Source organism: Motacilla alba, chromosome 2, assembly GCF_015832195.1.
Source record: "Motacilla alba alba isolate MOTALB_02 chromosome 2, Motacilla_alba_V1.0_pri, whole genome shotgun sequence".
Taxonomy (NCBI): domain Eukaryota; kingdom Metazoa; phylum Chordata; class Aves; order Passeriformes; family Motacillidae; genus Motacilla; species Motacilla alba.
The window spans coordinates 132,092,394-132,120,099 of NC_052017.1; the positions used below are offsets into that span (position 1 = coordinate 132,092,394).

At 34.5% G+C, this 27,706-nt stretch overlaps 1 protein-coding gene across 50 annotated transcripts in view; it reads left to right on the plus strand.

The window, feature by feature from the left end:
* RIMS2 (regulating synaptic membrane exocytosis 2) overlaps positions 1-27,706 on the plus strand; it is a 456,016-nt gene that overhangs the window by 272,265 nt on the left and 156,045 nt on the right. For 36 of the 50 annotated variants that reach the window (XM_038164024.1, XM_038164200.1, XM_038164035.1 and 33 more), the window contains 4 exons: positions 4,832-4,858; positions 11,856-11,924; positions 22,309-22,465; positions 25,686-25,802. In XM_038164024.1, the coding sequence (XP_038019952.1) occupies positions 4,832-4,858; positions 11,856-11,924; positions 22,309-22,465; positions 25,686-25,802 (370 nt within the window). The remainder of the gene's footprint in view (positions 1-4,831; positions 4,859-11,855; positions 11,925-22,308; positions 22,466-25,685; positions 25,803-27,706) is intronic. The other 14 variants (XM_038164450.1, XM_038164243.1, XM_038164081.1 and 11 more) reach the window with 3 other exon arrangements.

A 27,706-nucleotide genomic window follows, 5' to 3' on the forward strand; every position in this document is an offset into this window, starting at 1 on the left:
TTTATTTGAAGACAATACTTAAGTGTTACTCTCTAAAGGTAGTTTAAAAGAACCACCTACACTTACCACTTCTATTCTCTTTTTAATATCACTGGATTGCAGTGTTCCTGAAGAAAAGCAGACTGTCAGCCCTGAAGAGTGAAGTTGTATTTACAGATTGCCAGTAGCAAAGTGCAAGCTTCCCACAGAGCCCCATATGCTGGTTTTTCAGGAGCCAGCTTTCAGAGACAGTAGCTTAGTTTCTTCATATATTTATCTCTCAGTATCTTTGAGTGGGCAGTGTGTTGTGGTACAGACTGATCTAAGTCAGCTGTCCACCTTCTCTTTCCCAATCCTCTGATCCATACATTCCATTAACTTCCTAGTGATAAAGAAATCATTCCCATACTTTCTCCTTTGTGTTTTTTGACAGACATCTACTTAGAAACTGGAACTAATATAGAACATAGGATTATGACTTACCAGCTCTTTCAACTAATTATATTTGAGATTTTCATAACCTGATCCAATGAGTATATTTTAAGCTTTTTGTTATGAGAAATGTGGGGTAATGAGTAGGTCCATTTTACTTATTGTGCTCAGCTTTCAAAGTGAGTTTTTAAAATTCATTTTCTCTAACGTTTACCATAAAATCAGCCATACACCCAGAATTCCAGACAACATTAATTAGAATTACAGCCAAACTGAAGTTCTTTTTATATTGCCTCTGAAAAAGATTGTAACCAGAAAATTAAAAATAATTTTAGAGAAATTTTAGTAATTCCCATTTTTGGTAAGCTGTTTTTCCATCTCACATTAGCTAAGAATCTTATTGGAGAGTACATACAAATTTGAATGTGCTTTGAGTCCTGTGTCCATGGTTATTAGGATGTGCAAGTTACTGTTAGTATTTCTGTTTGTTGGGGAATGATACAGAAATCAAACAAGATTTAAACTGTGGGTATCTAAAATTAGTTCCTCTTCATGAGCCCAGAATATAGAGATAGAAATCAAATTGGATATGATGCATTCTTATTCCATCTTTTACAGTTATATCCATGTAATGTGAGCATTTTTGCAGTGTGAGCTGATATTGTGAATTGAGAAAGAATGTGGGGTTATTTTATGTTTTGAAGAACAACCGTATTTTAGTTTTATATTGATGCTGAATTTGTTTTAGAAGCAGATTTTGTTTTACTCCCAGTGTTTTAAGACTTTCCCAAATACTTAGGTTTGTAAAGTGACTGACACTCATTTTCTAAGTCAGATTCTGCAGCTTTAAAACAAAGCTGTCCGAATTACTGATCTGCAGCCCACAGAGAGTGCAATGTGCAGTATAGGTAACAGCTAAGTGTGCAAATGAGAAGAAATGTGAATATAGCAATAAACCCAGATGTTTTCGGATCTCTTGCTGCAGTGGAGGTCTGTACAGCAGCAGCTCTCAATAGTTTTTGAATACAATGAGAATTCACAAGATGGTTTGAAAAAAAAAATTATATTTTGAGCATCCTCAGTAAGGGAAAAATAATAAATCTACGGGAGATAAACTCTGCTATGAACAAGATCTCAAAGATTTTAGAAATGACAGTGTTTGAAAATCAACATATAGAATCAAAAATGGGTTTTTTTCCCCAAGATTCCTAACGACCAGAAAAAATTCAATCTAAATGAAAAGAAATGTAAATAAACAGACTTTTGAGTAGTTTTCTTGTAAAGGGAATTTCATTACTTTTAGAATGAAATTCATCGGTGACTCCATTCACAGAATTTCATGATTTTCCCATAAAAAATCTGGAGGGAGAAAAATTACAGTAATGAGAATTTAAACTCTCTGGACAAAATTTGAGTGCAGTTATGTTCTAAAAAATCTGCATATAGTGTGCAAAAAGCTACATATAACTTTACTTTTTTTCAAATAGTATTAATTTTTTTTAGATGGGAGTAAAGAAAACCTATAATGTGTGAACAAAGTGTTTTGAGTAGCATGAAAAATTTTGTCAGCTTTTCAGCTTTTTACTTTGTACATTCTTCCAGACTGTATTTTCTGCAGCAATGCTGAGACCTTAACATGATAAAAAATATTAAATCTGACTAGAAAAAATAAAACCGATAGATTGAATTGAAAGTAAATAATTCCATTACTTATTTATTTTTGAAAAAAACTTTTTAGATGGACTTGTCATTGCTGAGTGCTGACAATTTTTAGTTTTTGAGCATTCTGTGGTTTTTACCATCTGATCAAGGAGGAATGTCATAACTGTTAATTTAATCCCTCTCTTCCATTATTTAAATGGTAAAGCTATCAAGTCTATATTGTAGAACATCAAGATATACATTTCATGGTACCAAAATCATTAAAGTTTAACAATAATTAATTACAAATGTATCTGGAACATTAATCTGTGAAATATAAGCCCCTGTGAAATGATGGCAAATCTTCTTCCACTGAAAATTATTCTCTTCCTTGGGGCTCTGTAGAGGCTCATTTCACTGCAGAATCGGGATCTTGCTGTCTCAGCAATTTCCTGGTAGTTTGTTGTGAGTTTGGGAAGTCAGCATGATAATTTTCAATAAATGTCACTGAACCTGGCTTGAGGAAATGATAATAATGCTGTTCACTCGTAGGTAAGTCAATTGTACTTAATGGACACACCCATCAGAGACTTTTTTTTCCAAATTATAATATGGAGCATTTTATGGTCAGTGGCACAGGCCATGATTAATTTGTTATATGAATTTTACCCTAGAGAGCGAAAATGACAATTAATTTTCTCTTTCAAGCCTCTTCCTTAGTTTTTTCTCTTTCTTTTAATGAAGCATAGGCCTTGGGCATGTTATCTTTGTTTTCATGCATTGATATTTTGTTCACAGAATATGGGTATATATACCAGTATTGTATTTATTGTACATCTATTATTTATTTATTATATTTTATTGTACATCTATGGTTTGTTAAATACTTTAATTGAAAGGTATTTAACATGATACAGGGATGTCTAAAAAGGCCTTAAACTATCAAAATATTTTTCTTTTCCTAATAAAGGAAATTAATTTAGGAAATTATTTTACTAAATTGTAATTAAACTACAAAAATACTTAAAAACCTGTTTTTGAAGCAGTTTAAGAGAATTACTTTATTTCTCCTATACTTGATAAAATCATGTTATTAAACTACTCTTCTGTTGTGTGTTGAAGTCTTCAGATGGTTTGAATACTATTCTGACTTCATCCTTTCTGTGCTGTGACCATATAGAAGCAAACATTGCTTTCCTAGTCCTCAATCCCATTATAATCTCACTAATTTCATATTCTTGTGCTCTTCAAGAAACTATACACTTTTGAAGATCTATCCAGCAGTTAAATTCAGAAAGCCCATGTTTAACTAGATGAATAATTTCTAGACTGTGTTAATAGATTTTTTTGGCAGGCATGTGGCACGCTTCCACCTTTGGTGTTCCAGTAACACCTGATGTTGTCAGGATAAACTAGGCAAAGTCTCTAAACTGCATTTTTCATAATTTTGCAGCCAAATAATTGTCATTTTTAATGAAGTTCATAGCCAGAAGAGACTAATATTAAGGAATACAAATATTAGAGAACTTACACAATAAATCACATCTAAAAGGTTATAAGTGATGCTGAAAAAAACCCTATAATTTGCTTTAAAATTATATTGCCTAATGGAATTCTGGGTTTGAGACATAAAAATGAATTACATTTATCAAGAAACCAAAGCTGAAAATATAGAGACTTAGAAATTGTAAGTAGCAGGTGATTTAGTAATATGGTCCAGATATTAAAATAGTTAGTACCTGGATGTCAGAAAAAGTGTGACTTGCCAGAAGGCACTTAGTCATCCAGTGAATCCATTAACAGCACCATTTGGCAAGAAATTGAAATTTTCTCTAACGCTGTCATATCATATCTGAGGTGCATCATTTTACTTACAGACTGGCACTCTTTTCTGTTTAATTTGGTGTCTGTGAGCTTTTCAACTACAAGGAATAAAAATATTCACAAAATCTTGCTAATGGCAAGTTATTATTAATGTTATTCTGGCATCCTTCTTTCTTTGTATTATGACATCTTATGGAAGTCATATTTCAAAATCTACAAATGCAATTAACATTTTCTGTTTCCAGAATTGTCTGGATATCTACATCCTATTCTTTGGTTCAGTTTAGAAAACTTGGTATGATTGTTTGGAAAGCTAAAATACATAAACCAGTTGGACTTAAGGAATGCAAACAATAAATCAGGCGTTGCAAGCATTTAATCATTGAGCACATATCGGGATTCTAAAATTCTAAAATTCAGCTGTATATAATTAAGGTTCTCGTGTATATACATATTTACCAGATAAAGACCTAGCAGGAGGGAGAAGATTGACTGGCACATCACTTCAGAGTCTGTTAAATTTAAAAAAGGATTCAAAACTAGGGTTCAAAACTACACCTTGGGAAATTCTGCTAGTGCTGCAGCGCCAACTGAAGCGTGCAGTATTTTTAAAGGTAGCAGCTCATATTGTATGCCTAGCTGAATATACATTTCCCCATTACAAACTTAAACACCTATAGTAAAATGTGCAATTGAATTTCAAAATTGGAAATGACTGAAATTGCTCTACTAGATCTCTCTGGCTGTTGATCCAGAAGTGATTGTCATTTTTGTGGTTTAATTTCTCTTAGCTGCTTGAGTTTTGTGATTTTGAAGGAATATGGCCTACACTATCAAATTCTTCTGTCTCTGGCAGCAGTCATAAAAAAGTTTGAGGTTCTAATCATCCCTGTTACATGTGCTAATCCATGTATTTTTCCCTGACACTACTTCATTTCAATTTTTTTATTTCCAGATAAAGGCTTATATTCATATAATTCAGGTAAATTTTCAGCATGCCAGAAATGCTTATTGCTTCCATATATGTGCAAAATTTATTTTGATATTTTATTGGTGTGCTTTTGCTACCTATTGTGCTGATACTAAATTGCATAAAAGTTCTTTGGCTTTTCTTGTCTGCTTTTCAGTAATAGGTCTTTTGTTGGCTTTCTCTTTCTATTCTCAATGTCTCAGTATTGATATTGGAGCAATATTGTAACACCATACTTGCTTTGCTTGCCTTTATTTTAGGTAGAGCTGTGGTAGGAAAGCTGTAGTGAGCTTTATTAACTATACTAGGAAAATGCTATCTTGCTTAAACTGGATTGAAAGGAATGCTATTATATTACAGCTGTTTGAGAACTAGTGTAAGTACTTTTAGAATACAGACATGGGGTGAGTGAAGTACTGGAAAAATCAGTATTTACACTGGTACATATTTTTACAAATTCTTGTTGATATAAATCCCCATTACAAATCCAGCTCTAACTGAGGAATTTGCCTTAATTAAATATGAGTAAATTAATAACATACAGTTTTTACCAACCTAAATTTTGTAGTGTATTTCATTTGGGACTTTTTGCAGTTTTTAAAGTTTTAATTATTGGAATGTCTTTGAGAATTGGTTCAAGTAATTATCTTTTAGTTATGTTTAAAAAATGAAACTCACATTGTCATGAAAATAGATCCATACCATGATGGAGAGGAACAAAACCCCCTTAGGGCAGAACTTTCTTGAGAGCAGTACTAATAAAATCCATTTTCCATTACATCTAATGTCAGTCTCCCATATTTTTTCTACACCTTTCTCTCCTGAAATAATCCCTCATTCTCATGTTTTGCAATATCTTCACATAGGGAGAGACCAACTTTGCTGTGGGCTTGCATACATCTGGATTAGCTGCAAATTTTGTCTGGATAAAGTTTCTTTTTTATTAAAGACTTTCAATTTGTATCTCTCTCTTCCATCCAGAAGTGGCATCTCTCTCTTTTATCTTTCTTATCTATCCTATTCTAACCATTTTAAAAGACCTGTAGGAACTTAATAGAATTTGATATTTATACTCCTATGTCAATGTAGATGAAATTGGTTGAAAGCCTCTAAACCCCACCATTATGTGCAGGATGATAAAGTGAAAGGCTGACATGGAGGCAGCAGGACTGCATGAGAAATTAGCTCACACTAAGGACCCTTGGGCACAGGCTGGATGAATATCAGAGAGCAAATTCTTAAAACAGTTGTTATGAGACTCTTTTGGGGGTGCTTATATGTCAGCTCTGAGCATAGAAGAAATACAGGCAATGCTAAGTGACTTTAAGTGGCTGTGAAGGCCTTCTGGGAGCTCCAGGGAGGGAACTGCAAGCATGCTTCACTACCCTTGGTTGCCCCAAGGAGTCCACAAAACCTTGTAACAGCTCCCTGCATAGTAAGGGACAGGACTGGGAGCCTGGTCTGCCTTCTTTTTCTTTTTCTTTTTTCTTTCTCGACAAGAAAAGCACAGAATTCCTGAGTCATAAATTTGGCACTTTCTTCTGTATTTAGGCTGACTCACACTAATTTTATTTCCCATTCTATCCCCTGTCCTAGTTCATTTTGATAACTGTGTTGGTTGGTCATATGCACTTTAGTAGAGCATTGACCCTGCTGTGTTAGTCTTCTCTTGAGGTCTATCAGAAATGTCTGTGGGGAATATATGAAGCACAGAAGGTATTTTGTAATATTTCCTCTGTATATTAATAAAAGGGTGAAGAAAAGCTGTGTGCCAACTTCAGTTGTCATGTGGAAGGCAAAAGATTTTTGGAACCCTCCACAGATTTTGGTTGCTTTGTAAGAAAATATTTTTGTTTGCATATCATTTCAATCATCTGGGAGAGTTCCAATTATTTAGAACGTTGTTATGGAGGGAAATGAGATTCTGGTGAAATAGAATAGAATATTCCAGTTGTCAGGGACCTACCACAATCATCTAGTGCAAGAGCCCAACCATTCAGTGCTGACCAAAAGCTAAAGCATGTTATTAAATACATTGTCCAAACGCTTTTTAACATGGACAGGTTTGGGAAAACTGAAGAATATTCTGGAAACATTTTTTCAATTGTCCCCATATTATTTTTATTTGGAAGTTGTTAAAGCTTTCCATGCCCACCAACACTGCATCCCATGAAAAGTTTAAAAACCCCAAAACTATTTCAATAATGAAATTGAATGAACCATCTCATTTTTTTCTTCACTTACTTCATCCCTGAGGATGAAAAATGGAAATGTTTTTATACTAAGAAATTACTGTATTATAAATTCATTTTGCATGTAATTGAAAGTAAAAATGCAAATAGGAAAAAATTAAATAGAAAATACTTGCTGAATTGAAATTAAAAATAATGTTCCTAATGGTTTTTAGGTGACAGGGTTTTCCCCCAGCCCTGCTGTGAACTTCCAGTTCTGCTGTGCACATGTTCTCACAGAGCTGTCGTGCTGGGTGAGGTGGTAGCCTGAGCAGCATTGCAGGGAAAGTGTAGGGAGGTGTGGAAGGGCAGGAGGATGCTGAACTTTGGCAAGTTCTGATGGGGAGGTTTTCCAGTGTCCCCAGTATAAACCCTCCCCTGAAAAGTTTTATTGAGAGTTTGAGGCTGTTAAACCCAAACTTACTAAATGGAATAAAAAAATATAATTTGATTTCCCTGGGGCTATGCTGAATTATGGCATTTTTGAGGGTTACAGTAGAGTGGGATCTATTTTGCCTTCAGTCCATAACTGTAATAATAACTGTAATAATTGTTAATCTGGGTGGAAGGGATTTGAAAGTCTTTATTTACCATCTATTACTGCCCAGTTATCAGACAAAAGGTGAATAGTACCTCCAACAAAGTTTTATAAATAAACTACATACTAGTGGAATGGCCTCAAAGAAGAAGTTAACTACAGGCAAACCATTGGCACCAATGCATTAATTTAATGTAAACAGTATCTTGGAATATAAGATTTTTACTGAATTCTGAATTTATGTAAGAATGGACCTAAGCTCCTTGCTCTTGATTTTTTGACCATACTTTATAATGTATATGTCAAAGAGTTTAAGATATTAACTAAATACTAAATAACAGTTTCATTCACAATATTAATTTGCAATAATTTGTGAGAGATTTCAATGTCCCATTTCACAGACAAGATATGAATTGCTCTTTCTCTTTTTTGTAATCAGTGGTCCAAATTACTTAATGAAGTAGTACTTTGAAAAAACACGGCTAAGGTGGGACACATGCCTAAATCTTCACATTTACATTGTCAATAGGATAAAAAGGAAAGTACCATCTAAAATTGATATAAAGCAGATGAAATCACTCTTGCAAAAATTCCAAGAACTATTAAACTAATCTGCTAGCAATTATACTGACATTTCAAATACTTGCTTCAATAAAAGCTTTTGACCTGTGCACTTTCTAGTTTGTTCCATTTCTGAAGTTAATGGAAGATGTTTTAAATATGTATAATCTGATTCCTTTGCAGAAATTATGTATTCCAGGCAGTAGTTCTTGATATTGCACATTAAATTGACATAGCATTGCTTTCCTTCCTTCCCCCTTCCTGAAAAAATTGATTGCCAAAGATAAAACCAAGTCATTAATTCTGCTTTAAATTTCTTCTGACTTCTTTATTATCATTTAAATTTACATTTGTAAGGAAATAAAAAATATTACTTAAACGTGATTTTTTTTTCAATTGGTTTAAGTCTGTTAGTAGTTGTAGAGCTGGCTTGTGGCAGCTTGAAGAGATAGAGTGGATGATCTGAGCTGAACTAGCTTCATATCTCATCTTGCAGTTCAAGCTTTCATGTTTAGGGATGTCAGGTGTTACAAGAGACTCTCCTCTTTTCAGTGGCAAAGACAGTTTGAGAAATCACTGAAATCTGATTCTTCCCTTACTTTTATTCTTTTTCTACTCCCATCCTTTGGGCAGGTCTCAATCCTGCCCCGTTCACTTTCTCTTGCTCTGGCTCTTCCCTGAAGCTTGGATCTCTAGATTCTGGAAGATGATGTGGAGCTGAGGTATTAGGAGATTCTGGAATAGGTGGATGTGGCTTGAGAAGACAGAGAGAGAAAGAGAGAGAGAGAACCCTGTCTTTTATACCTGTGCTCCATTGAAGCTCTGTTGAAGCTACAGCTGCCAGATGTATCCTGTGACTACAATACATAATTTTAGCTACACAGCTGGGAAGTGTAGAGCCCACTGTGACAACAGCTGACTATTTTCGTCCTCAAAGATGCAAACATCTCCTTCTGCATACAGAATATAATATTCTAAAAATATGTTAAAGCAGATGTACTTAGCTGTAAATACAAACATAAATAAAAAGCAACCTCAGTTGTAATTAATTAGATTCATTCATAAGAATGAATTAGTTGATGAGTAAATGACATCTATTCAAATCATAGTTGATTCAGCCTTTTTACATCTTTCACGATGAAAACCTTTCCAAACAGCCACGTGATGAGCATCAGCAAACTCAATTGCCCTCATCTTCCCATTCCACAATCCCCTCTCTGACAGGGCCTGAGTAACGTTGTTGGCATCTCTGTACAGCAGCCACAGACCCACTGCAAGATCAGTGTCAGGGCTACCAAAAGACAGAATCCCATTACTTTGCACTCTCTTTGGGACCTTTCGCCTTTCAGGTCCCAGCCAAAGCCCAGCCAGCTAGTAGGGCTCTCTTGCTTAGTGTTTGGTCACAAATACTGTCCTCTTTCAATGGATCTAGATTTGAATCAGTGGCTAAGAAGAATGGAGATTAATCCTTCTTGCTCACTGGCACGTGTATCACTATGCCATTAGAAGCTTCTCCTGAAAATGGCAACAGGGACAGCATCGCAGGTGGAATGGATGCTTTCTTTGGGGAAAAAGAGAGACTGGGCCTTTGTAATACTATAATTAGGAAAATAATCAGAGGAGGTCGAAACCTTTTCCTTCATTTCTGCCCTCATCTTCTAGGTTTTCTTGAGTGCAAATTGTCATCACTTTCTTGTAAATTTTTTGTTTTAGAGAAAGACTAACTTGTTATTTCTTGAATTAAAAAATATTTGTCCCCTACCCATTGTAGCATGGCTATTTCTAAAATTTTATAATAAATTGAGTTACCATATAAGAATTGCATGACTTTCCCTGAGCTAATTTTAATTTCCTAGTTGTAAGGAAAACATCAACCTTTAGTGCAATTAAATAGAGACAATTAAAATTTCTTTACTGAAATTGCATAATGTATTGGCAGGCTAATTTGTTTTCTAAGAATTACACATCTCACACTTACAAAATTTTTAGTTGAATAAGCTTTAAACTGAGAAAGTTTTATCCTCAAAGAAATAGTCTGCAGTCCAGATAACAAATTCATACACATCTTAATTGCTGCAGTGACTTCTGACTTCTCATAAAAGGCACAAAAGAAATAGAAAATGTACAAACAAATAGAGCAGGAACAATCAGAAATTTGGAAAGATTCATATGTGTACAGACACCAAAGGATGATATTTCAGCTCAAAAAAGTGCAAACCACAGAGATGACTATAGCAGAACACAGAATGCTGATTCATGTTTCTCAGAATACAAAAGCTTGGAGGGCATTGTCTGAAATGATATAATAAAAATAAAATATAGTGAAGTTGATTTCACACAATGCATACTCCAACTGCAGAATTTACTGACACAGAATATTACAGAGGCCAAGAGAATACTGTGACTAAAAATGAAATTATATGAATTTGTAGAGAATAAGTTGATTACTTATTGTAAACAGGATGGCTTAGAGAAGTCTCAGATCTTGTAAGCACACTCTTTCTGCTAAAGAAAGACCTTCCACTATCCTCTAGTGTGTAGGTAAACAGATGTTCAACAGTCTAAAATGACAGCAGTTCTTATAATGCAAATAATTGATAAAGTTTCTTTAAATTGAAAACTCTTTATTTTTGTCAAAACCACTCTAAGTACATGTTCTCCCAGTTTTTTTTCTGGGAAAGGAGGGTAGACATCTTTCTGTGCCAATCACTCAGATAGAGCATTAAGATTGCTTTGTCCTGGGTTTCTTCAGGTTACTCCAAGTTTTTTACTGATATTTCTGTGTCTACATTTTTCAGAAAAATTGTCCTCAGGCAGGAAACAAAAATCTTACATGTGATTGGAGGTGTGGTTACAATTAAAGTTTCTGCCTTCTAATGACGCATTTTTAGATGGTCAGAAACTTAAAATAGACACACCATCTTGCTGAAGAACAGGGATTTTTTAATATTTAAAAGAAGTAAATGAATCATTATCAGTCTCATGCCAGTGTTTAACCCTGATACCAGCAATCAAATACTGTTCAAATATGCCATGGAAGACTGAAGTAAATTTAGGCTGAACAAAACCTGACATATTTACTTTTTACTTGTGTGACCTAGATTTGGGTTCTAATTGTGGAAGTGGAATCAGCTTTCGCCAACTCATCTCTAGATATTTTGTCAGGTATACATTTAATAGTTTGCTTGTGTGCCGTGGCACACTGTATGTGTGAAGCTGCCTTTTCTCCTGATAATCCGTATTAAGAACTTGAAGAAAGTACTACATGCATTTAATATTATTGCTGTTAATAATCTTTCTGTTATTTAGAGACTTTGGGGAGGGATGGTGCCTTGTATATTAAAACTTGGCATATGAACAGTGTGATACTAGTTTCTGTACAGAATGAATACAAATATCTGTGTATATGGAATTTATATAAACTATATAAAATATTTCATAAAAGCAATGCTGTGGAGATGTATTTCAGCATTTCATTTTATATTACTTTTAAGATTTAGCTGAAATAATTGGTGCAGTCATATATATTCAACAATTATAACATGAAAAATTACCTTTATATGCTGATGTTAATGCTTCATGTTATAGTATGAAACCCATACATTAGTTTACATATTATTGACAGAGGATAGTTTTAACTTACAGGAAGGAAGATGACACATGTCTTTTCTTTTTCCAGGATCCAAGAGAATCAGTGACAGCGAAGTCTCTGATTATGACTGTGATGATGGAATTGGTGTTGTTTCAGGTACTAATGTTTAAATTTACTTCTCCAAGTTCAGTAGAAATATTTCTCATTTATAATTTTTTATGAATTTTGCAATGTTTTTCTGATGAAAAATAAGTGGAACTTAAGTATATGTTTTTCTAAGACACACAAAATAAATATTTTGCATAGTGCATATCTCATCTCAAAAATTACTAATGGGGGAAAAAAGATCACTGTGTGAATGTCCTTATTGCTTTTATGTAACGATACAAATAGCATAAAGGCAGTATTTTTAATAAATGTTCAGAAATGCAGAAATGTTCTTTTTTTTTTTTTGACAGACATACGTTTATATATCCTGTAAAATTTCATGATGTAATAATACCACTACCAAAGGTCTGAAACATGAATGTCCAAGGGAGGACAGGAGATAGCAGATAATCTGTTTCACTAACTATTGGAATTGAGCCTATTTGAGAAAAAGTTAGTATGTCAAAGAGTATATCTCCCCTTCTAAGAGAAAAGATAATACCAGATAAAAAATAATCATAGCTGAAAACAATAAAATCATATGCTTTTGATGACTACAACAGAGAATATATTTAAGATTATAGAATCATGGGCATTTTTAGATTGGATCAAGTCCAACTGCTAGAACTGCAAAGTCCACTACTAAACCTTGGCCCTGAGCCCCACAGCCACATGTCTTTTAAATACCTGCAGGACTGGTGAGTCCACCCCTTCCCTGGGCAGCCTGTTCCATTGCTGGACAACTCTTTCAGGAAGATTTTTCCCAGTATCACATCCAAAGGAGGCAGCTGTGCTACCTTTAGCCAGTACTGAGGGCTGCTGCCATCAGCACAGAGTGGGGTACTCCTCTCAGTGTGTGTTCTGTTACCCTGCTGCTGCTCTGAGATTTTTAACACACAGGGTTTTCTGTGCTAGACAGTTTCTGGTTCTCTTGGGTGAGGTCCAGCTCCAGTGTTAGACAGTGGGGTTTGGGAGAGGCTGAGCAGTAGAATCTGTCTGCTCGATGCAGCAGCTGTGGGAGCGTGATCCGCTCGGGTCGGTCAAAGCGCGCTCCTGCCACGCAGCCACCCATCAGCAAATGGGGTACTGCTGGAGGCTAAGGAACGGGAGACAGGAAAGAGGAATGAGAGGAAGACAGCTCACCTTGGAACTCAGAGGGAATAAAAAGAGGTGAGGTAGGCAATCCTGAATATTGCGAGATGGTATGAAGCCAAGTATTAATCAATCCAGACATTTAGTGAACTTCTAATTATATGAGCTGGCCTGGTCCTGCTTTAAAATCTGTTACCAGTCTGAGCTCAGATGCATTTCTGTTTTGTCTACATAGTCATGCTTTTATTTCCAGGCCATTTCATGGTTAACTCATAGGCTGTGCTTAATTTTTGACCCTGGTATGTTACTATTCCATGCTATGAGTCTTGCACTTGCTGAGATAAGGAGATAAGTTTTTTTTTTTTTTTAATAGAATAAACAGCATGTACATTTTATGAAAAAGCCCTTTTTATAAATTGACAACATTTTACAGACTTAATGATATAAACAGAGCAAGTCATATTTATGCTAAGGTTCCAGCAGTTTTACCAGATAAAAAAAGAACACTAGGCCTGCAAAACCACTAAAATTTCTGTGTTCCTTAAAACATTTACCGTCGAACAGTAACAGGCTCAGTTTTCCGATTACTACCTTAATTAGAAAACTATTAAGGAAAAATTACAGCATTTTTATATTCCCACTCCCCTGTTTGCTTTATTACTGTCAGAATGCAGGAAGGATAGATAGCCAGGGATGTGAAGTACTGGAACCAAAGAGGCAGCCATCCTCAGAAGCCCTTTGCTCCTATTTACTGTACTTTCAGTCTTTGATGAGCTTTCTGTCTGTAATCAGTAGTCTCTAAGGCGTTCAAATTGCCTGTCCTCCCAAAAATAAGAGCTTTATATTACTGTGGGTCAGTTAAATTAAAAATGTATCAGTCTAATTTAGGAGCTTAAAAATAAAGGTAGGAAATAACTGGGTTTAATGGATTTATTTCTAGAGTGCCCAGTATAGCATAATTTTGAAAGTGATTTTTTTTTTCCTATCCTGGAAAAAGGTACCAAATTTTGCAGATTTTTTTTACCAGTGCTTGAACATCAGCAAGATTCTTATGAAACACCTAGATTTTCAACTTTGATTCAATAAATTTATCTTTTGACAACTTCTAAAATTATGTTCTTTACAGTTGAGCGAGCCTACTTCCCTTACCTGAGTTTCAGACATACCTTTAGTTTTTTAGGATCTTTAAGCTATTGCATTTTTGCTAAACAACTCTACACTTAGTTGCATTTGAATTCAGCTTGGCTCTGTGGGTAGGAAAATTTGATAGTTTTTAGGTTTTGAAATATCAATTTAGTGCCTTACTTCTTTTTTTGTGCTGCTGCCACTATGTTTGTAAATCTTCTGGTTTAGTCTTGTCTTACCCTCCACTCTCCTTATCATTCCCTCAATCCTTTTAAGTTCCTCTATTTGTTTGTAGACTCATCACAATCTTGGTTTAAATACATGCACTGTTTGCATGAAACCATTTGTCGCTTTTTGTTTTCTTTCTTTCTTACTTACCCCAGTTCTTTCATTTTGCATTTTCAGCTTTATTTAACATGACACTTTGCTCTTCTTCTGTCTGCTATATAAATTGTGCATTACATTAAGTAAGCTTGCCAACATCTTTTGAGTACTCTCAGTGATCCTTTCCACAAAATTAATTCCTAGCATCACACCTGTGAACTAAACTCCAGAAACCTTTAAGTGGAATAAAAATTAACTCTTTGCTCCTCTTCAATTTACTTTCATTTATAATGGTTGACTAGATGTCCTTTAAAGTTCCCTTCCAATTCAAACTATTCTGTGATTTTATGACCTCTTGGAAAAATTATTTACCAAATCTATCACTTCTTGTGGCTTGGATCTCAGCCTGCTTAGACAAATGTAATAAACTTCAGTCTGTTGTTTCTGTCAACAGGAAAGGCCTTTAAAAAATAGTGATAAACAGATTGAAAAACTTCAATGTCTTTTTTCTGGCTATACATGTATTCTCCAACAGCAATTGTCACAAAGAGTTATAGCATATTACATATTTAAAAAGCAAATTTTTACTAGATTCTAGAATAGCTCTCTTCAAATATAATGTACATTCATCTTGGAAAACACTAGAATAGAGTCTCTATTAATATTTCATGTTTGCTACCATTAATCTTACCATAGGATAATGGAATGAGCAGCATTAGCAGTTTTCTGGTTATGTCTCTAAATTGGTTATACATAGCTCTCAAACAATTTAAAGCATTTATTTTGCTGTCCTGAATAATAAACCTTGGCCCTCAAAGTTGTCTGTCAACAGCAGTTCTGTGTGGGAGTACATCAGCATCTACAGCTGCCCTTTAAAATCCTCTTACATCCTTTTTGATGAAAGCTATACAGTGTTTTTATATTGATTTTTTTAGATGCCAGAAAGGTTTACAAAACATCATTTATATTATGACAATAAATACAACTCAGTGAAAGGCAGGTTGGCTTTTTGGGTGGTTTTTTTTTTTTTGTTTGTTTCTGGTGTCCAAATGTAAGCATGCATTGCAGTTAACAAATTCAAGGAATATAGACTAATTTCTAAACAGTTTTCTTCCCAGATACTTCCTAGTGTATGTTGAACCTAGGGAATACAAGCAGCCTACTGAGTCTGACTTTATGAACAGAGACATATATTGTCAAGACCATTTAATCATAAAATTCTCACCTATTGTTTTTGTAATACTAAAATATTAAGGAAGATAATGATGTTTAAAATTCAGTTCTACACCAATATCTCATCTGCATTACAACAGATTATGTATAATGAAACACTTGCAATCTAAGATATGTTTCAACAGAAGCAACAAATGAATCATGGAAGAATGTAAGGCAGTGAATTCTGCATAGGCTGCATTACAAGTCTCTATAGAGAAGAGCTTTTCTGAGTAAAAGAATGCAGTCTCCAGCTTTGAGAAGAAAAACATTTATAGTGATAAGTTTTTATCATTATGCAGAAGATAGCTGTAGGTTTCAGGAGGAAATAAGAATGCAAAGAAGGTATTTTTTCAGAGGATAGTTATGTCCATGTAAATTAGGAAAAAATAGTAACCATCAGTACAGAAGTTATTACTGAACCATCAAAAATATTTCTGTGTCTGAAGAAGAATGAAAAGAAATTACCCATTTTTCATTCACCTGTCAAAACACCTGAGGACTCCTTTGTTCAAAAGAGTATTTTCACTGTCATGTTGCAGCCTTTGCTGCAGAGGAAATATCTTTTTCTCTATTTGCTGATAATGTGGGCTGAATTTTTATGCCTGAATCCTGTGGATGATTGCTTCTCAAAGCAGATGCAGAAAACACACTTTGGTTAAAGATTAAAATCAACCAGATTTTACCACTGCCTATAGAAAGATATCTTACAGCATTAGCACATGGAGTGGATTACTTCTATCCCTACTAAAATACAGATTTCATTGAATTACCAGATTACCAGCTAGCCCTAACTGGGAGCCTGTAATGACCCAAAAGCCCAGTAACTCCAGACCTAAACACTGACAAGGTTTTTATTTTATTGTATGTTGATACTCAGTGCCCTGCTCTAAAATCTGTTCTTTCTGGGCTCTCCCTTGATTTAAAAATGTTAGTGTGTGCATCACAAAAGTCCCCCTTCCAAACTGAAGTTCAAGCCATGTTAAATAGTCCTTATGCTGCCTTAAACTAGATCAATGCCTAGATCAATGGATTTTTAACCATTTCCCTCACTTTCAAACAAATAATTTTTGTATTATTTACAACTTTTTGCCTAAAGTTCTTTACACATTATTATAATTCTTCAAGATTTTCTTTCATTTTTAGTTTTCTTTCTTAATATATACTTTCCATTTTACATGTTTATTCTCTTACTTAAATTTTGAATGTAATACTTTTATTATTAAAAAAAAAAGAAATTCATCAGTACCATTTCCTCAGCTGACATATCATCTTTCTCTTCAAACATTCAAATTCTTTCAATGCTTTTCTTTAAACTAATCAAAACTATTTTAAAATATTAGCTATATCACTTCACTTTGAAAGTAAAGATGTAACTTGATTCAAGTTTTATTTTCAGATAATTACTAATTATCAATAGCACTCTCTTTGAGGAAAGTTAAGGAAATATGAACTTGGTGAGTTAGTGTATATTTTACCACAGTCCTTTATCTGTGGAGTGACATAGGCATTAACAGGCAATGAAAATTGCAAGGAAGTTGCATTTCTATCACAGATGCTCTTAGTGGATACTTCTCACATAAGGGGGTCACTCCTTGGGGTGAGTTACATTTGTGGTAATTTAGAAAAGCACTTCTAAAAAGGAAATGTAGCAAGGAAGACTGATAAATTCCAGTCAATAGTGTGAAGAGGAGGCTGATTTGGGGGACTTGCTGGACAAATGCAAATATACATGGATGAGTGCTCAAGTAAGAAGAAACATCTTTATAGTACTGTGGTAGTTTGGGGTTTCCCCCCCCAAGCTTTGCATGTCATGATGGGTATAGGAACAGCACTGAAAACTCAGCAAGCTCTAGTTACTGTGTGGGAATGCTTTTCCATAAGAATTGTCTCGAGTGTAATGGGCCCATAAATACAATTAGTGCTGTAGAGCTAAATGAACCTGTGAGGAACTGAGTTGCTACACAGCAAGTAACCAGTTGTTCCTAATGTAATGTTCACTGATTCCTTTGACTGTACATTCATTCCTCCCATATTTGTAGAATAATATTTAATACAAAAAAGTTCCCCAAAGCAATTCATAATGTATCTTCAACTTATATTCAGATCTCAATAATTCAATTTATTTGATCAGTGACTGTCAGCAGTTTCTTTAGAGAACATCTAAATTCTTCATTTAGATGTGCAAATCACTCCAGAAGCTGAGCACATTTGCATGAAAGAACTGAACTCTCTCTAAAGTGCCCATATGTGAACTGTTGGTATGTTAAGCATTTCTGGCAATTTGATTATATAATTGTTTTTAATTAGTGCTTGTTCAAAGCCCAACCACTGTGAGTATTAAAAAGTTAAATATCTGAAAGCTTGATGCTTCAATCAAATACAGATGTTAAAGTGGAGAAAACACCACTTAGCATCAGTGTCAGAAACAAGTCAATTATGTTGCCTGTGATGAACAGCCATTCTAGTACTGCCTTTCTAGAGCAATTTTCATACTAAGAGTTTCTTTCAAGTAAATCAAGAAGCAAGGCATCTAAATTAAAATCTTCATTAGCACACTTCCATTAATTCTTTTTAGGGCTATTTTAGGGCTGTTGATGTGAACCTAATATTTGGAAGTTTGTGATTTTCTGCAATTTTGGACTTGAAAGATTCATAATTTAATAACAATTCAATCATCAGTACTTAATGAACATGTAGCCTGCATAGCATATTAGCACAGTACAGCTATTCTGTATGGATTAATATTTTAAGTCAAATATATTAATAGTCTCTCTTAAATCAGGTAAAACTAAAACTTCAGGTCTGCAGAAGCTGTATTTAGTGGGCTCTGTAAAATCCCTCTTTTCATATGTATCAAGTTTTAATGAAACCTTCCCATGACAGAAGAAGGTGGTGGCATTGCAGTTATCTTTGTCATGTGTCTGTCTGTCTTTTAGGCGTCTGCAGCTCACAGTTGTTTACCACTGATTATCTCTACACTGATTATCAGGTTCTGTGTACTCTCTATGTTGATTTAAGAGGCTTGCCACAGTTATAGAGCCTTTGATTCTATGGTAATGACTCAATATTTATAGCTGCAAGCAGGATAATGTTTATCCTATTTTTACTACTGCTATAAATATCTGCTTTGCTCAATCGCAACTCCTTGGTCAAGCTGCCCTGATGACCTATGTTTTCTGTCTGTAATTTCTTTTCACAAGAAAATGTTTTTTACTTAACTTCTCTGACCTTATTTCCAGGATGTGCAATAGTTTTGAAATTGGAAGTTAAATTATACCTACAATACAGGCAGCTAAATCAGAGCTTCATTAACCCTACAAAACTGAAGGATAACTTTGAAATTACCTCATTAACCCATGTTAGTGGGTTATCTTACTTAAACAGTTGCTGTTTAATGTGTGGCCTCTTGGAAAAAGAGGAGTTTGTAAATATAATTATTTTTGTTTTATGTAAATGGATTATAAATGTCTTCTTTTTTTTTCAACAATATTATTAGACAATATTAATCCATTTCTTTGATCACAGCTAAACACCTCTAGTTTTCTTCAAAAAATGTAGCAAAAATTTATCAAAATTAAACAAAATTGCTAGGAATGCTGATTGTTCCTGCCTTTATTATTGTTATAAGGAAGCAGTACCAGTGTTAGTTACCAGAAAGCACTGCATGACTACCTCAAAATTAATGTAAAGCACATATTTGATCAGGATTAGACTTGACAATTTATTACGAAGTCATATATTTTGATTTATTGCAACAATACTTCTCATTTGGTCAACTACAATAACAAATTAGAGCTGGGGGAGGCTTTTTGTTCCAAAGTAATTAATTTGTTTCTGTGTGCAAATTTAATAAGTTCAATAATTTTAATTTACTTGTTCTCACTTCTAGGAATTTTTTAGACTTTTTAAGCATTTTCTGGAATTTTAAAGGAGGTTTTTGTTTGTGTTCTGTTAATTGATTACCTTGCCCTTCATTATCTTTATTCACCTAGAAAATATTACAGTATTGCTCATTCTTCTCATACTTCTATGTCTGTACCAAATATTATATAAACTGCTGATTTTTTCAAAGGATTTACCTATTTATTCATCTTACTACTCTACTTTGTTTTCCATCTCCAAATGCAACAAATTCTCCTTGTGTATGCAAGGAGATGTATCTAGATAGACTATATCTTTTCTGGCAACAGATATTCATTATTAGGATAGTAAGACAATATTTCTCTCTGTTCTTGTACTGTAAATCATGTTTTTTTATTTCAATATCTAGAAGTTTGTAATAACTTGCTGCTCATTTATGTGTGGTGGATTGACCTTGGTTAGGTGCCAAGTGGCTGCCAAAACTGCTCCATCACTGCCCTCACGAGCTGGACACAGGAGAGGCAATATAACTGAAGACTTGTGGATGGAGATAAGGACAGGAAGAGATCCCTCCCTGTTATGGTCATGGGCATAACAGACAACCTAGAGAAATTATTTTATCGCCAATAAAATCAGAGTAGGATAACGAGAAAATAACTCCCTGAAATTTCAAAGCTTTGCCCCTATCCCTTCCTTCTCTCTGGTCTCAACTTCCCTCCTGGTTCTCTACATCCTCCCTCTCAGCTGCACAGGGAGATGGGAATGGGGGTTGCAGTCACTTCATCACACATTGACTCTGCTGCTCCTTCCTCCCTTCATTCCATTCCTCTGCTCCAGAGTGAGGTCCCTCTCATGGGAGACAGTCCTTCATGAACCTCTCCAATGTCAGTTCATCCCATGGGCTGCAGTTCTTCACAAACTGCTCCAGCATGAGTCCCTCCCATAGGGTGCAGTCCTTCAAAATACTTCAGGCTGGGTCAAAAGTCCTGCCAGCAAACCTGTTCCAGGGTGTGCTTCTCTCTCCACAGGTCCTGCCAGGAGTCTGCTGCAGGATGGGCTCTCCACTGCTGTTACTTTAGCTCTTTTGCTTCTGGTTAAAGAATTGCAGAATTGCAGAGTATATTGATTTCCAGACTCACTTGCAAAAAATTATTTATTTATCTCCTATTTGCCTATCTCCTATGCCTATTTATCTCCTACTTGCCCTCCACTGTCTTGCCTTTAGTGATCTCAGAATTATGTTGCACTGGCCCCTGTATGTTTTGTCAGTGCTTACAATAATAAATTTACTTCATATATGGGATAAAAGTCTGTATTTCATTACTTACTCTTAGCTGAGGACGCATATAACATGATTTGACTGCTGGGTAGTGAGGAGAGACTATGTGATCCTCAGCACCATTATATTAGTGTAATGTGAATAATTACATTGCAATGATGTACATTGATGTTCTTTTTTTCTCCCTTTATGTACACATGCCAGATACACACAAAGCAGTTTACACTAAACATAGAAGGAAGAAGATATTTGTGAATTAGGATTGTTTATATATATCCTTGGTTGTAAGGCCATACAGTAAATATGAGTACTCAGTTGAAAGTATTGAACATACTTGGAACCATAAAGTGGAATGAATTAATAAGGTTTCGTTTAGATCCTAATGAACATTTTCCAGGAAGAAAAAAAAGAAAATCATGAGCAGAAGATTATTCTACTCTTGGAAGATTCTCATGGGAAAAGTATTACTGTTGCATGAGCCAGAATTTTTCCAGTGCCGGGTGGATCTCTCTAAGTATTCTTTTCTTGGTTACTGTCTTTGGAACAAAGAAATCAGTTCTTTCAGTTGTCATAGCCACCAGGAACTCTCTGGAGACCTACTCCTGCTAAGAATTATAATCAGGTTAAAAATTACAAATCTTCAATTTCTTATCATTATGTTTTATTTGATCTTCATAATATTTGGGGAAAATTACTTGAAATTGCTGTATATCTAGCATTTTTTTCCCACAGAGAGTATTGCACCATGGGACAGTGAATTCAACTTTTTCAATTACAAGAAGACCATCAATTTTAACACACCCAGCTTTTTAAAAAGATTTTTATTAAAAGCCTGTGTTAAATGTCCATGTGGTAGCCTTTTAGGCTTTTGCTTAGATCATCTATGCCTTCTGTTAGGCTTATTCAAGATTAGGCTAGGGTGCTTGCTATTTGTGAAGGAAATGTTTTTTTCAATTCAGAATTGTGAGTGAAATCTGATGTCATTGAGTCACTGTTACCTTAATAATTTCTGAAATACAAATCTTTATTAAATCCAATCTCATTACTTAACTCCATAGTAGCTTCCTATCCCAAATTTGTAAACTAAATTTTGGATTAATTCTTAATTATGGAGATTTCTATTTGAAAACCACAAGATTTGCAATGTAATTTTAATTAAAAATGCAATATTTAGCTTTTTTTATTCTCAGGAAAAATCAGTTTAATTTGTTTTAATATTAATACATCATATTAAGTGTAAATGGTAAGTCCCCAGTTTGGTGCATGGTATTAATTTCTCTTCATTTAAAGTATAATCATAGGAACTGTAATTGTACTTAAAGAAAGCGTAACAACAGGAGTCAACTTTACGTATGTATGTTTTATTATAAAACCCAAGAATACACAATTACATTCTTGATCAAATCCCAACTTTTATTGGTTTCTCACTACTACAGATACGGCAGGAAGTTGAAAAGTGCAACTTCAGATTCACTGAATATTTGCATTTCTTTTTAGATTACCGACATAATGGGAGAGATCTTCAAAGTTCAACACTGTCAGTGCCAGAGCAAGTAATGTCATCTAATCATTGTTCTCGATCAGGGTCCCCTCACCGTGGAGATAGTATAGGACGGACTAGATCGTGGTCTCCCAGTGTCCCTCCCCCACAAAGGTAAACTCTTGTTGAACTGTGCAGTTATAGAAATTAAACTGGTATTGATCTTGTACCAATACTGGAAATAATCTCCAGACTTTCAAAATGGCAATTGATTAGATCTTACAAAATTATGTAAAGCCAATAATTAGGGTTTTTTACATTATAGTGATGTGCCTAATTTGTATATAATTCTATGTTGTTCATGGTTTATTATTACTATATTATTTATTTTTGTTATATGATTACATATTTGTATCTTCCTTCTGCCTATTTATATCTAGTTTTTCATCAAAATTCAGTACAGTTTAATATAAGGAAAGAAAAATATCTCGCCACATTTTCATTTCCTAGAGCTATTTACAGGTGCCATGTTTTATAGTATGTGATAATTAGATATTTCCTTACCATTCATATGACAGTGGATGTTTTCAACCCTTTTATTTTTGTAGAACTAAGATTCTGGGGAGCCTCCCTTGCTGCACAGAGTAGCTTCCTTTCTACTATTACTTTCATACTTCTAAATCATCAAGAATAAACTGACAGACATAAAATTTTATAGTGAAAGATATCAACTCCTGATCTTGGGAGAACTCTGATTTATCTCTGATTTATATTAAGCAATTATCTTGAGAAAATCAGACCAGGAAATTTCTTCCAAAAGCTAGTACTTTCAGATAACATGTAATAATTGATTTAATACTCTGCAAGATAAGCTTTCTTAAGAGAAAGGGAGCAGAAGGATAAATATAAATGGGAATGAAACCTGTTTTCCAGCCCTTTTATTGCTATGCGTGGGTAGGTTTCCAGATGATGTAATTCAGTTGAAAGTGGAAGTTTTCTCTTTTGCCCATAATGTTCACAATTCCCCTGTGATACTGAAGATCTGTTATCCACTATTTCCTGGCAAGTCCATGCTCATCTCCCTTTCTTTCAGACATCCTGATTCTCTTGCGTTCTGCTTTCCTTTCTGTTATCTTTGTTCTTTTTGTTAAGTTAAAATTCTCTTGACTTCATAATATCTTATTTATGTTTTTACTTACCATTTCCTCTAATGGATGCAGCATAAATGATATCCTTTTGCATTAGTGAGATATTAGGATTTCATGTTATCCCCCCTCATCTCCTACTACTAAGAGGCAGAAACTGTGTTTTTCTACTTGAAATCTAAACCCATCTAAAACCAAGTCAGCCTGACTTGAAATGAGACATAAGTGGTAGACACAAAGGGGCCTATTCTGATTTTTACTGTACTAATTTCAGCCTAAGTAGTTGCCTGTGCTAAATCTCCAGATGTTGTTTGTCTTGGATATAGACATAAATGTGAGCAAAATATCTTTGTGTGTATGCTTGTGTGTTTGTGTTTTTATGTTTTTCTGTCTGCATGCATGCTATGTGCATTTTTGGCAGCACTTTTACCCAAGCTGGTGATTAACGCTTGTTTAACACCATTGAAAAATCTACTTTTCATTTTCTTGTAGTCTTGGATTTCTTTACGTGTTTAAAATCTCTTGCTTTTTAACTTTCCTAAAGCTAAATTTTTAAATATAGTTTTGAATTTATTGCAGCTGTTTCCTACAATGTCAGAATCAAAAGCATTATTTAAGTAATATTTCCCTGCCCACACACCAAACAAATTCTTTGAGGACTTGTTGAGCTCAGAAAATTGGGTTATGAGAGTTTGAGAATTTGCAGAAGAGAAGCATAAGCTATGGGTTAGAGAAATATCTTTTTTAGTTCTACTGAAAATGCAGGTCTACTCAGGAAATCTCTAAGATCTATCAATCACATTTTGCACCCTGTTCAGGTGAATTTGTTATACATGTGCTACTCTATAGATGTCCTAACTGCAGTGAGCATTCTGCTTGCCCAGAGATTTCCCATTGCTGACACCTCTGCAGGCAGGATTTTGGGCCATAGAAGTTGCTGTTATTTCTTAGAAACCATTGTGCAGTCCTCAATCCTACTTAGTTTTTTAATAAACTCCACCAAAGGCCCACTGCATCATAGCTGACAAGCTGTTGTTACTGCTCTTGTTACTCTTTACTAGCCAGAGTAAGCCCAATATTTGGATTCATGAATGCCAGAGGGGAAAATGCTTTATGACAAATGGTGGAGCTGAAGGCAAAAATTTATGTGTAATGCAACATCTTTATAGCACTTATATGCAGAAATAAATAATGTCATGGCAGCAGCAGTGAAGGATACATGTACAAGTTAACACTAGTCAGAAAGTGGTAAATGACAAAGGACAAGTATGACAGCTACTAAAAGGGCAGACAAAGTGACAAGAAAGGAAAGGGGAACTGAGTGATATAAAACCAAAAAAATTAAGGAAACTGAGGTTCACACTACAGCAGATTGCAGTAAAGGACAGGAGACAGAAGAATTTATTGGTCTTGAACTTGTGTGGAGGGAAGCATCCAATTTGTTATTTTCGAATCAATACAAAACAATTATGTTTTCATTACGAAATAATTATTTGAGTTAACCATTTTCTCCTATTTTCCTATTCTTGTGGATTTGTTTTACAGAGCACAAAAAGTAAAGTGTGTGTCAGTAGAAATTGATAGATAAACTGAGCAAAACAATCCATAGGCAAAGCTTTGGTCTCAGTGCAGGTCATTGGTGGTCTTAACCAAGCCTGCACTATAGGTACCACTTACAGCTAATTAAATGGTTATGGGTTTTTTCAGATTTCCTGTTAGTGAGATTACAGAGTAAGTTTTCCAGGGCAAAACAAGCAGCTATTTTTAAATTCAGATGACAATGTTTTCATCAGGCTGTACTCTACTGCAACAGCCTCAAGTCCCCATTGTGTCTTACTACAGTGTACATCTTTATAGTAAAGCCAAAATCAAGAACTCATGAAAAATTATTTACAGTGTATATTTCCATCAGAAATGAATTTTTGCTTGAAGTCTGGAAAGACTAATGAAATGTTGTGTAAGATTAACATTTTTAATGAAGGAGATAAAAAAGCTTTCCTCTTAAATCTAGAAGAAATGCATTGGAACAAAAAAAAGAGAACTCTGTCCCTGTCATGGATTTGGCACCATTTTCTAAATGAGAATTTTTTTTTTCTTTAAGATTTTAAATTATTTTACTTTAAATGTATAGGCAAGTCTGGTCAGCTAACAGATCTTGTTACCAGCATGATTGCTGATAATTGTTTGTACAAAGCAGTGAGAGGATGTCATCCAGACAAAACTCAGGATCTGATACCTTTTCTCCTTAGTCGGAATGTAGATCAGGGACTGCGAGGGACTCGATCCACTCCTGCGCACTACAACACCCTGAACCGGATGGACAGACACCGAGCTGTGGACGACCACTACTCCCCAGACAGAGAGAGGTAAGTACCTGGCTGGAATTAGGAACAGCTGTAGCCTACAGGCATCAATGAGAGTAACTTCAGCATGGTAGCTTGCTAAAACAAATTACACACCGAATCCCAGAGATGAGCATTTCTCGTTTATCCACTGGTCACATGACATGCATTACAAAATATCAGTGCACGTAAGGCTGACAAAACTGTCCAGTGAGTGAATGTTTGCCAGGAGGAAATCTGAAAAAATCTGTGAGAAAATGTATAATATAATAGCTGAATAATTTAGCTGTCCTTTTTAATAAAAGTAGTTTTGTTTTGTGTGTTATATTAGTGAATTCTTTAAGTACTAAATATATTTTAAAAAATCTATCAGTAGACTTGGTTGTTTTTGCTGCTGAATAAAGAGGCATAAAAATAGATAATTTCAGCTCAGTACTAATGCTCCCTTTGGATACAGTGCAGTTCACATATGTAACAAAAGCATATTCTAGTACTGTGTTCTGTTTTTTGTCTTTGCTCAACCTTCTGAGACACTTGGTAAAAAAGAAAAGAAAAAATGATTAGGACAGCATGTATGAAATCAGAGTCTTTGTGTTTAGAGGCACATCTGACTATGAATAATGTTTTGCCTAATGGAACTTCCCAAACAGTAAGCAGAACTTTAGCAACCTCTATGAATTTTAATGATGTAAAAAAGAATTGCAGCAATAATTGAACAATGTAGTTAATTTTGCTGAATTAATTGTGGCAATGACTTTCTTACATTAAAAAATTATTGGTCTTTTCCACCTCATTGTCTTCAGGTAGAAAATCAAAACAGAAAGCATTTATTATCTTTAATTTTTAAAATATTTCAGCTGTTTTGCACCAAGTTGAAATTCCTGCACTTTATAATGAGAGGCATAATGCTAGCTTTTGTCTTATTTCATAATTGCATATACCAAGGAGAAATACAGATATGTTTTGTAATCTTGGGGAATATAGGAATAGTATTTGAAATGAATGCTTTTACAGATAGCTATCACAGAGTATTCTTCAATGTATTGAGTATTCTTCAAATGACATCAAAACACATCTTTGGGGTTTCTAACAGTAATACAAAGAAATTGAGAAATCAGTGGCTTTTTGTTAGCAATATTAAACAGAAAAGATAAATATTTCTTAATGGAATGCAAGACAATACTTTTCAAAATGTTATAATATTTTAATTTCAGAAGACAAAAATAATTATTAATTTATTATTTTTCCCTAAAGACATGTTACAAAAAAGTATCAAAAATAATTAAAACCCAAATCTAGTCAGAGTGATTTGTAATTTAATTTGGCGAATAAAAAAGTCAAATGCGCAAAAATAAAGCTAATGAGAAAACAGTGGAGTGTTTATCATCTAGAATAGGAACTGTGTTCATCACAAGTACAGTAGATCATATGTCAACCTCTTTTTTGCATTAAAATATTTAATATTTTAAATCAACCTATTTGGTTGATTCATTAGAATACGATTTTCATACAGAAGACAATAACTTGAAGATTCTGAGCTGTTTCCTTAAAAGATGATTACAGAATGCTTTTGGGATGCAGTGTTATGTTGATTTTTAGACCAGTCATCCTTGAAACAGGATCTAAACTCATCTCTACAGCCTGTGTATGCCTTATGGAATGCTGCTGTGTTTGCTCACTGTGCAAGTTCAGTTGCTGCCTCCCAGATAAATACGTAGCTGTGCAAGGTTGCTTGAAGTTTGATACCACAATGTTTTTTGCATACTTTCAGTCAAATAATCTCTCCTGGACTGACTTGATTTAGAGAAACATAACTCTGTTTTTTAGAACATGTCAGAAAAACAATGTCAGACAGTTGTTTGAGATGAGATTATTGAATTTTCACGACCATTCTAGATTAATAGGTGTTTGCTTGAGAGGGGTGCTCT